Below are 12162 nucleotides of genomic sequence, written 5' to 3'. Positions count from 1 at the left end.
TTACAGGCTTGAGCCACCGCGCCCGGCTGAGGTTCTTAAATATTTTTCATGTAATGATAATGCTGAGAAATTTAAAGTACTCCTCATAGCAGAGTAAGATATTTTTTTCCTTTTGTAACATTAGTGTTCAACTAAATGAATGTCTAGTTTGTAAACCCTGGCCCTTCTAACATATTTGGTAGTTTTATATTTTTACTGCTATCATAGCTGCTGCTTTGGGGCAGAACAAAAATTAGCTCTTTTACCTCAGCGTGCATCATTTGAGAGCATCTCGCTCATGTTAAATATTATCACTGTTAGTCTGATAAATGTCATCAGATTAGCATGATGTTGCTCAAAGTGTGAATTCATTTATTTTATCTCCCAGTAGTAGAGACGATTACATGAGAAGTCCTTTGCTTGTACACATTATTGTGTTATGGGAAGTTGACAGCTAATTTGCTTTTACTTACAAAAATGAAATACACTATATTATTTTAAATTACATACAATTTGTGTTTATACCTATTTTCTTTTAAGCTAACTGAAAATAGTTTGGGTAGCATGTTTCTAAAAATACACTGAAAATTAATTTGTGCTACTTCCATAATTAAGAAAGCATGCCTGTTTTCTCTACTTTTCCCAATTTCTTTTGGTTTCTAGAGTTTACAAGCCTTGATGAATGAATGCATTGGCCATGTCATAGGAAAACCACACAGTCCTGTTACAGGTTTGTACCTTGGTAAGACAGCCGTTACAGCATTTCTTCTGGAACACAATGATTTGAGTGGACAAATCCTCTTGTAATTGCAGTCGTTTAAAATGGTATAAGAGGTGTTTTAACAATATTCAGGAAAACGACAATGAGAGGGACAGAAATGAGGTGTGTAGACAGATAACTCCACAGCAATCTTTCTAAATCCGACAGGAAGATTAAAACGTCAGCCATAAGCTATTCCATGCTAGCCAGCAGTATTCAGTTATACATTTTTCTCTATGCCAATATACCATGCTTTTTTCCCCCTTACCATCTTTTCCGATGGGGAGGAAAGACTGGAGGAGGGTGTTGTCTGCCAAGCAGGAGAAACCGCCCCTGCTGCAGGTGACTGCAGATCACTTCCCTGTCCCTCCTTCCTCACCTTTGAGGACAGCAGTGTCCATTTCTCCACAGCTGTCCCGAGTACCCACCTTCCCACCAGCTGTAGTAAATTCTGATTTGGTTTTACTTTTTAAAAAATCAAGTTAAGGTATGCTGCTATATATATTACTTTAATTACAATTTTTGATTACAGTTTATGTACAATTTTATAGTCACATTGAATGATTAACGCTTTTACGGTATACATTGGAATGTTGAAAACAAAATATATGTCAAAAAAAAGCTATGTTTTATGCCATTCTTGAGATAGTTTGTAAATAAAACAAAACTGTATTTATAATAATAAACACCCAAAAATGAAAACTTAGAAATTTTATGCAATTTCAGTTACACAAAATATAATTCATAAATGGTAAATTTATTGAACATCAACTATATTTCATATAGTGTACTTGCTAGCTACAGAAAATTGGTAGAATGGGTTTTAATTGTTGGTTTTTTAATCTTCAGTTTATACCTCTTTTTCTCCCAAGGTTGTTGTGAAAATGAAAGTTATCGTTTGTAAGACTATTTGAGCATTTTATAAAAAGCATGCTATTGTCTTATCAGGCTTTTGCCTAAGCATATTATGAGTAATTTTGATTTTCTGATCTCTTAAGACATTCATGTTTCTCTAAGAACACATGATTGATAATTCAGTAAGAATTACTTAAAAAATACTTTATTACATAAGGAATCATTTTCATTGTGGAAAAATTACAACATAGAAAAAGTATCTAGAAAAATATGGAAGATGTACATTTAGAAAATTTATCAATGTAGAAAAAAGATTACAAAAGATAAAAGAAAAATGACTCATACTTCCTTAATCCAAAGGTAGTCCCGGGTAACATCTGAGTCGCTCATCTTTCAATATGCCTGCCACTCCACCCTGCAGTGGGACAGTTCATTGATAGTACTCTCTGGAGACTCACATGGTCCTCTGTCCTCTCAGCCACTGTGGGTTAGTGGAACGAACTGTGCGGGCCTGGACAGCAGTTGACCTGGGGCTGCTCATTTAACGTCATTGAGCCCCCCTTTTTAATGAGTGAACTGGATGCTAATGAGGATTAAATAAGTAATAACATTGTATAAATTCTAGTGTTCCATACACAACAGGGGTCATCATTTGGTTTTGTGTTGTTTTCTTACAAAAGAAATGAATGAAAATGAGAGCACATCAACTGTCATTTTGTTACTGTTGCTTACTTTCTTCCTTTCCCTCTGTTGTAAGCGCGTAACAAATAACAACCTGGTATGTAAGCTTCCATATTTTCTGCAGATTCATATAATCACACAAATACATTTTACCTGTACCTTTCTCTGCGACCATTTCATCACACAGTCATTTATAGGGTGGTTCGTTTACAATTGTAGAAATGTCTGTGTGTCAACAGGTATCGATCTCACTGGTTCTTTTTATTGGCCACACTGTGGCCGTTCATGAATGTACTGTAATTCTTTCTACCATTTTTTTTATGGGCTTTTTTTGTTTTGGCCATGAAAAGCATCTCTATAATCAGTGTTTACCAGTAGTGAAATGTGAACATCCATTTTGTTTATTAGCCATTTGAATTTTCTTTCCAATGAAGTGGAAAGTTTTGCAGTGTTACATATACCTACTATTAAAATAATTGTTTTGTTTCATGCAAAACATATATGTGCACATGGTTTTTTAAACAGAATGTCTATTTGTAGGAAAATTTTTACTAATTTTTGACTAGTTCACAGTATCTTTGCTTAATTACTCACCAAATCGTTTTTTTTTTCTTTTAACCTTTGTTACTATTGAATTTCTTCCATTTGCCATTGTAATAGCTAGGATAATGAATCAGAGATACAAATTGCCTGACCTTTTTTTGTTAGCAGTCCCTTTAAAGTTTTGATTTGTAAGTTCTGCAAGGGAACTTCATATCTCTCCATTTTAACTATTTCTGTCTCTCTTGTTTCACCTTATTAATAGGAAACAAAATCATGAAGAAACAGGATTTCCATTTAGGATAAAACTTATTTGGGGTAAAACATATATAGACTGAAAGTATTAACATGAAGAGAAAATACGACATTAAAAAAATACTAAGGAGGGTTAAAAGAGATTGTTAAAAGTCAAGAAGAGAAAAAGCATGTTACGGAGAGTAGGCAAAATATAACACATGTCCATTAATATTGACATCTAGTTATTGGGAAAGTGGAATTGTCAGCATATTTGTAATCACTAGATAAGATCTCTAATTTTAAATTTTATCTAGTTTTAAATTTTTATTTTAAATTTTATTCATATTTATCTATTACCAGAATATGTAAAAGAAAAAGAGAAGAAAACATGCTCTTGAAAAAAATAATAACTAATAACTCAGTTAAATCTACCTGATCTGGTTTAGAGGAACTGAGTAAAACTCCATGTACTCAGGAAAATGACAGCGACCTCAAAGGCAGGATCTCTCGAAATGTCGCCAGTGGCCACAATCTTTTAAACGGGTAGATAACATAAGAACTCCTTTTTATTAGGAGTATCTCTAAAATGAGTTATATCATTTGTTTAGCTTACATTGTGTATGTTTTACTCCAGGATTTTTACAATGTTTTTTGATGGAGAAAACTGTAAATATATAATAGGGCTTTACTGACTTTTAAAAAGTGACATTTTCCATAATATTTGTATATGTAGTATTATTTTTTACTTATATAAATGGACTCACCTTGGTCATTGGCCAAAATGAGTGACATTCCATTTTCCATTTGACTGTTTGGTTTGATGATTTTCTGTGGACCATATTAACAAGTTGCATTTGTTGCCATTTTTGCTGGCAGCCATTCATCGGAACAGCCCCCGTCCTATGAAGGTACCTCGATGCCATAGTGACCCTCCTAACCCACACCTCATTATCCCCACTCCAGAGGGATTCAGGTATTTGGTGCTTGTCTAGTCATTTGCTTTACAGAGTGCTCTCCAATATGCATGCTGATACTTTTGAAACTACTAGATGCTTGCTCTGAGAGCTAAATACCTTTGCCGCGTTGTTCGTACATTTGTAAAAGCTCTTTCTTGCATTATCTTGAAGCCTTTAGTCGCAAAAGAAAGACATGCAAATTTAAAACAGACCTGTACCTTTCAAGATAACTTCATTTCTCAGCTTATTTATAACCTCAAGCTACTAAATGCTTTCAGGCTTTGGAGTCATTTTTCCCTTTCCTGCCTTCGAAAAATAATCTTCAGAAAACAAATTTGAATGTGGATAGTGTAGTCAACATTTGAAAACAATACTAAATACCACTAAAAGTGGAGAAAAACTGGAATGACCTTTCCAGATTCAATTTTTATCTGCATATGTAATTACAAAGCAACGTAAACACTAAGTGAATTCAGAAACGATAGTACATTCACGATAACTGCCTTGAATGTGGTGGCATTTCTGCATCTTGAGATAGTGAGCACCTTCTCTCGCTGTATAATCACTTTTTAAAAGTGTAATTTTATTTAACAATATTTGCTAGATAAGGACCACAGTTATTTTTTTTTTTAAAGCTTTGTGGGGACCGGGGTGCAGTGACTCACGCCTGTAATTCCAGCACTTTAGGAGGCCGAGGCGGGAGGATCTCTTGAGCACAGGAGTTGGAGAACAGCCTGGGCAATGTAGCAAAACATCGTCTCTACAGAAAATACAACAAAGCTAATAGCTGGGTGTAATGGCCGTTGCCTGTAGTCCCAGCTACTCGGGAGGCTGAAGCAAGGAGGATCACTTGAGCCCAGGAGGTCAAGGCTGCAGTGAGCTATGATTGTGCCACTGCACTCCAGTCTGGGCAACAGAGTGCGATGCTGTCTCAAAAAAAAGAAAAGCTTTGAAGTTAGGTTTTTTCTTTTTTACACCTAGACTGAAATCTCAAAGAACAATTTGCATTTTATATTTTTAAACATATTTCACCCCCTTGCCATAATTTATTTTTAATTGAAAAAGATTTTCAAGTCCATTCCCTCCTCTCACATGTGTTCCTGAAGCTTTTCTTCTTGTCTTAGCACTCGGAGCGTGCCTTCCGACGCGCGGAGCCACGGCAGCCCTGCTGCTGCTGCTGCTGCTGTTGCTGCCAGTCGGCCCAGCCCCTCTGGTGGCGACTCTGCGCTGCCCAAATCCATCAGCAGTGCCCATGATACCAGGTAGTCTCACCCCACCAGCGTCCCGTACCCTCACCACCCCTCACATGTGCTTGCACAGTGACCATAGCGTTAGGGTGTGTGCCGGCTGTGGTTGGGCGTCTTTGCTGTGGTGTGTGAGTGATGCTGTAGGGCCTTCTGCAGGTTGTCACGGCCCGAAGGCTCTGGCATCGACCAGCACGAATAGATACTTGTCTGATGTCAGTATTTCTTTGGAGCTGATATTAGCCAAAATGTCCAAAGACTTTGCGAAGAATAACTTGATGGAGTATCATAGGAAAGGACTGGTCCACAGCAGAAGGGGACACGAGCATTTTGCCTCATGGAGCCTGGAGTCACGAGGTGGTTAAAAGATGACATCTAGTTAATGATCTGAGGTGGTAACATTTTATTTTTTGGGGAAGATCAGTTTTCTAACCAAATGTTTATTTTAAATAATTGTTGATTAGAAGTAGTTTATAGAAGTGGAAAAATGAGTTCATGGGGTTTGTATGTCATATGGACAATAGATCAGTACTTGAGAGAACTCTCAGACAACTTGGCAAGCCCCAGAACAGTTAAGGCTCGCATTGTCTTTTGTATTAGTAAGGAGGGTCTTGTAGGTTTTCCCATTCTAGTTGTATTTTGGCAGAGGATTTCATCATGTTCTCCTATCCTAAGTGGAGGAAGAGCTGTTGTTCTCTCTAAATTTCACCCCTATACCTAAGTAGGAGGAATGCTGTCAGTATTCCCATCTTCCAATGCGAGTCAAACCAAACTATTTAGGTTGAGGGTATCTGATCTTACAAGATCAACTTGTGATAGAACCCAGGGCTCTGTGTTTTCAGCTCCGAGGAGAAAATAGTAGAGTTATCAGGAAGATGATGCCTGGCTTTAGATTTTAAAATAGACTAAAATGTTTTTACACTTACTTTAATAACAGTCTAAAATTTCTACAAATATTTGCAGTCTTTTCACTCATTAATTAATACTTCTAAATTTTAGTGAGACATGTCTATAACCTAAAAAATGTCAAAGTATTTTACTGCTTAAGCAGTCAACTAAAAAAATTAACAAATTGAACAAATTCCCATTTAGCTTCCTAATTTTTATGTTTAGAGCTTTTCATGGCTAATATCTTCATATATGCTTTTGTATCCCTGTGAGGGCTGCCAAAACTGTCTTCTTTATTCATGCAGTACAGACTGAAGTGCTTTGGTCTAAAACACAGTCATAATTGAGGAGGGCGTTGGCCACCTGTGGCTCCTGCCTCCCACACCTGCTGTGTCCACGTTCACATGAAACTGCTCCCGAACTGGACAATGGGGAGTGACCTCCCTCTTTTTAAAGGTTGATGCGCTGTGTTTTAAGGCATTTGTAAGTTGGTAGTGTGGCACATTACGTGTATTTTAGTATAAGAGTTAAATACTACAGTTGGCCTTTTCATGGAGTTTAGTCTTTGCATAAGCAGTTTTTCAGCATTTCATCTTAATACTTATCAGTAGCATTTCATAAGTATTCATCTTAAGTTTGTACATACTTAGACAATCTTTGATGTTTAGAAATTTTAATGGTATCATAGTGTGCTATCTTGAAGGACATTTTTTTACACAAGATTCCCGTTCACTTTACTTTATGACCCTGTGTGTGTGTGTGTGTGTGTGAGACAGTAGGTAGAGAAGAGCAAAGCCACATGAAGAGGTGTGGGTGGTCATCAGACTGCCTGCTGCATTCAAGCCCTGCGTAAGCCTCAGTGCCTTCACAGTGAGCCTGGTTCGTGGGCCCATGAGTCACTGGTGGATTCAGCTCACTGCTCCCGAGGCAAACTTCACAGACCCGAGGTCTTGTTTCTCAGCACAGCTGTGGGTTTGTGAATGTGCCACGGGGAGGCAGAATGAACCAGTGTGTGCATCCCTGCCACAGCCACGGGGTGTAGCCCTCACTTGTCTTACAGATACATCAATCAAAGTTCAACTTCGCTTGACCCTAGAGGTTTCGATAAGTATTTTCAATTGATTTTACTTGACCTAGGAAATACCTCTTCTGGGCTTACCTTACCATTGTTTGTACGAACACTTTGCAGTGGTGCTGTTGCCGAGGCTTGCTCCTGCTGGCTCTCAAGAGCTGATGGCAAATGTTTGAGAAATTTTGCAAGTTGTTATACCACAGAAATTGGCAAACTCTACAACCCACCTCCCCATCCCTCACATCCCCCTCCAGAACTAGTTGTTCAACATTCCCCAATATGCCACTTCATGAGTATATGTTCTTGCCTTTTACCCATGCAAAAAATCTCTTAAGGACATGGAATTGGCCAGTCTCACCTGTGGGAAATCAGGAAAATTAGAGGTGTTAGTGACTTCTTGGTCTCACCAGTGGTCTTTAGTGCTGCTTAGGAGTGGAATAGGCTTCCTCACTTCAATACCAGTGGTTTTCCCATCAGATAGTGCTGAATTTTTGATGAACTGTATGGTAGTAGAAGTGTCCCCGTCACTTCAGACTTAACAAGTACTATACTAGATTTGAGGGCTTAGGGAAATACCAGAAAAATGCTTATTTTATAATTTGTAAATGTCTGTGCAATAGATCATGTTGCCTTCAACCTATCAGTGTATAATAAGAGCATAAATGCTACCATACTTCATTCTGTCGTTCACTTAAAAATATACACTAAATGACTTTAATAAACTAATGCCAAATTTATTTGAGGTTCTTTGATTATTCAAATTACAATTTTAACACATTCCCTATTTAGTTTTAGTGTTTACTCTTTATGGGTTCATTCTGGTTGCTGAACATTTCACTTTATTCTGGAAAAGCACCTCATTAACTTTGTTCTTTAATATATTAAGCTTCCTGCTCTTTTGCACTTTTGCTTGGCTACTGCTTGAGAAACCTTTAGGTATTCCCTTCCATTTTCTTATTAAGAGACTTGGAATCTTTTGGACCATGGAATGATTTTAGTACTTTAAACGTAATTAAGACATAAATATAATTTGATGGTAACCTTAAAGATCAGCAAGATTTGGTTAATACGGTTTTATTCACCCTGGGCTTGAGTTATGGAGCTTTTCACACGTCAGTAACACTTCAGTAGTGTCGTGTTTTTATTTCTGTTGTTAATGTAAGACAAGGTTTTATGCAGGCAGGTGTTCTCAGGCTCGGGTGTTGGCTATGGAGAGATGAAAATAGAGCCCTCCTTCCAGACTCTAGAGCTCTAACAGACTCCAAAGGAGGGTCTCCACAGCAGCGCTGTTCGCTTATGGCGAAAATTCTGGTGGGTCTGTCCTGTGCGTTTTCCGCTGCCCACTAGATGCCAGTAGCACCTTCCCAGAAGTGTCTAAGACATTGCTGGAGACAGAATTGTTCCTGGCAGGCAGAGTTGCCCCCAGTTCAGAATTAGTTCCTCTAGAAAAATCTCACAGATCTTTCATTTTAAGTTCTATTGAATTGATGGCTCAATTGTTAAAAATATTAAAACAGGGGTTCCAGCGTCCCTGAAAATGATCGATTGGCTTCCATAGCTGCTGAATTGCAGTTTAGGTCCCTGAGTCGTCACTCAAGCCCCACGGAGGAACGAGACGGTGAGTGTTTTAAGGTGGTGGCTGCATTCACAACCAGCCTAATTACAACCAGCCTAATCATTTGTCCCAGTTCACCAGTTTCTGTCGTTAATGCCTTTATGAGAATCCCTTGAAGATTCCTTTTTTTGGTCCTTTCTAAAGGAATGAAGGGTAGGAAGCAGCAGAGCTTTCTGAGAAGACTTACTGCTGAGCACGTTGGCCTTTTAATACAGATGCCTTTTTAGCTCTGTTAGCATTTTATAGGTCTACTTTTGTTGCTTGAAAAATACTATTCTAGATATTTTAACTGTTGAATACTTTTATTCATTTAAAAAATACAGAAGTGACGCTGTGTTGGTTGATCATATGTAGAAATTTCATTTATAATGCAGCCCTCAGAAACCTTTGCTCAGGAACCCCATTGCTGCTTCCATTGGAGCAGGGCTGGGGCTCCTGAAGCCGACATCTTGAACGAGGTCCCCAAGGAGTCCACTTTTTACACAGTATTCTGTTGACTGTTACTAGTGAAAAGATGAGTGTAGTTAAAATCCTGTAACCCCATTAACTTCTTAGTTGGCGCAGTTTTTAGAATTGATTGCAAAGATAGTTTCTCACACCCGCATCAAACACACTAAAGATCAATAAACAGAAAGGACAGGTTGCTTTTAACCATTACCCTTCCTTTCAGTTGTTCTCAAATAAGCGTATTTATTTCATACATCTTAATTTGTATAAAAATAACTTCCTGCAGAACCAGCATATCCAAGAGGAGATTCATGTGGGTCCACCAGAAGAAGTTGGGAACTTCGGACACTAATCAGCCAGAGTAAAGGTGAGAGGAGTGTTGAAGTTAAACAAACAAACAAACAAAAAAAAATGGTTACACATAAGGGGAGCAGTTTCAGGTAGAACTTGATTTAGCTTCTGAATTATTAGACCTCCTCCATTACTGTTTTGTGATCTCACACCTCTGACATCACTTTCTATCATGTGCTGTGTTTGTGTACATTTCCTATTTCTTGTAACAAACTGCACGCTCCTTTGGGTCTCTAATATGTTTTACTCATCTTTATATTGTTAAAGCAACTTAGCATAACTTTTTGTCCATGGTAGAAATATAATAAACATTTGTGAAATAGCCATTCATAAATTAGACATTGAGGAAAAGAACTTATCAAACAAAGCAGGTGATTAATATTAATCAAAAGAACAAATAGAAAAATCACTGATCTGGTATTTAATGATCTATAAAATGCTTTCATGTCTTTTTTTGCACAACAATATTGAGCAACAGGCAAAAGAGATGTTGTTCTCTTTTTATAAATGATAGTTTCTTAGCAGCCCAATAATTTGGCCAAGGTAGTCAATGACAGAGTGAGGACCAGAAGGCACTTCTCTCGAGTCCAGTGCACTCCACGGCAGCTTCCCTTTGACCTGTGTGTGACTGACTAGAAGAGTATTTGTCTTCCAAAGCCCAGAGATGTCTGGAAGGATTTTGTGGAGGGAGGAGACTGGGCTGGCCCTTTGAAGGGAAGACAGGTGTGCAGCAAGCCAGGAGGAAAGGAATAGAAGGAAGTGTAGGCCTCGTGACTGCAGAGGAGAGCCACTGGGCCGCAGATGCCAATGCAGGAGAAACCGGAGGGTGAAGGGAGATCAGATCATGGACAGCTGTCACTGACCAGCTAAGTAATGAAGGCTTTGCCCAGAGGTGGTGGGCAGCCCCAGAGGCTCTTGAGCAGCTGGTGTGTTTGGGATGTGGGAGGCTGGGGATGAGTAAGACGCTGAGATAGTATAGTCAGCTAGCCAGAATTGAGGAGAAGGTGGGCAGATTCGTTAGAATGCTGTTGCAGAAATTCCTTATAAATAATGTGATTTTGGACTAACGTGAGATTTAAAAGAGGTAATGGCAGCAAGAAACAACCGACAAGCCTGCTGACAGAGTAGGTGTGTGTCGAGGGTTCAAGTTGCGGAGTTTTCCTAGGCTTGAGCCTGGTGACAGGAAGACAGTCTCTTCAGTGGCTCACATGTAATCAGCAGTTCCCAAGGATACCAGGTCTTTGCCATGTTTTTCAAATCAAGTACTTTGTGGTCAAGTAAACTTGGGAACCACTTGGAATTTTGTTTCTCTTGTGAGAGTTAAGTTCACATTGACATATTAAAGACAAATGGCTGGGCGCGGTGATTCACGCCTGTAATCCCAGCACTTTGGGAGGCCGAAGCAGGAGGATCACCTGAGGTCAGGAGTTCGAGACCAGCCTGACCAACATGGAGAAACCCCATCTCTACTAAGAATACAAAATTAACCAGGCATGATGGCGCATGCTGGTAATCCCAGCTACTCGGGAGGCCAAGGCAGGAAAATTGCTTGAGCCTGGGAGGCAGAGGTTGCAGTGAGCCGAGATCGCACCATCGCACCATGGCACCATCGCACCACTGCAGCAAGAGCGAAACTCCATCTCAAAAAAAAAAAAAAGGCCAGGCACAGTGGCTCACGCCTGTAATCCCAGCACTTTGGGAGGCTGAAGTGGGTGAATCACGAGGTCAAGAGGTCGAGACTATCCTGGCCAACATGGTGAAACCCTGTCTCTATTAAAAATACAAAAATTAGCTGGGCAGGGTGGCGGGCGCCTGTAGTCCCAGCTACTCGGGAGGCTGAGGCAGGAGAATCTCTTGAACCTGGGAGGTGGAGGTTGCAGTGAGCCAAGATCATGCCACTGCACTCCAGCCTGGTGACAGAGGGAGACTCCATCTCAAAAAACCAAACAAACAAGGAATCTTGATAAATTTTTTTTAAGCATTTCTCAGAAATATTTGACTGTGGAGCCCATGGCCTCACTGCTGTTAAAAGTCTTGCCCATTGCTGGGTAGATTTGCTGTGTTGTATATTGAGGCAAAGGAAACAAATTTGGATCCATATTTTAAAGAAGTGATTGTAATAAATTATAAATGGACCATTATAAGTCTTTCAGAATTTCTCTTTTCAGATTAACCTTATAGTCATCCCAGCCTTCAAGGATCTCTTCATCTGAGCCAGAAAACTTAGGCTCTTGGGTAGCTAATTAGGATATGGTATGAAAAATGCTGTCATAGAGAACAGGACAAACCATGGTTTTCAAGTTGTGGGTTGTGAACCATTAGTGGGTTGTAAAATTTTAGTAGGAGTGATCAGCATTTTTTAAAAAAGAACAGGATGAAATCAGAATCACATGTAGTAAGGGTAATAGCTCACAGAACTGTTAAATGTGTAAAAAGTATTTCTTTTTTTCTTTTTATCATGACAAGTTGATAAAACAAGTTGGAGAAAAAACACATTGCCTGATGGGAAAATGAGGAATAATGACCATAGCTAATAT

The 12162-nt window shown here is 39.0% G+C and overlaps 1 protein-coding gene across 8 annotated transcripts in view; it reads left to right on the top strand.

Annotated features, from left to right (window-relative positions):
* Positions 1 to 12162, top strand: part of LOC105487510 (mitogen-activated protein kinase kinase kinase 4) — a 194320-nt gene that overhangs the window by 169813 nt on the left and 12345 nt on the right. For 5 of the 8 annotated variants that reach the window (XR_011622942.1, XM_071095939.1, XM_011750968.3 and 2 more), the window contains 5 exons: positions 643 to 721; positions 3929 to 4025; positions 5133 to 5270; positions 8730 to 8830; positions 9561 to 9641. Coding sequence is in view for 7 of the 8 variants with exons in the window: in XM_071095939.1 (XP_070952040.1) it covers positions 643 to 721; positions 3929 to 4025; positions 5133 to 5270; positions 8730 to 8830; positions 9561 to 9641 (496 nt within the window). In the remaining variant the exon portion in view is untranslated. The remainder of the gene's footprint in view (positions 1 to 642; positions 722 to 3928; positions 4026 to 5132; positions 5271 to 8729; positions 8831 to 9560; positions 9642 to 12162) is intronic. The other 3 variants (XM_011750969.3, XM_011750971.3, XM_011750970.3) reach the window with 3 other exon arrangements.

Source organism: Macaca nemestrina, chromosome 5 (genome assembly GCF_043159975.1).
Source record: "Macaca nemestrina isolate mMacNem1 chromosome 5, mMacNem.hap1, whole genome shotgun sequence".
Lineage (NCBI taxonomy): Eukaryota > Metazoa > Chordata > Mammalia > Primates > Cercopithecidae > Macaca > Macaca nemestrina.
This window is presented reverse-complemented; position numbering and strand designations above follow the sequence as displayed.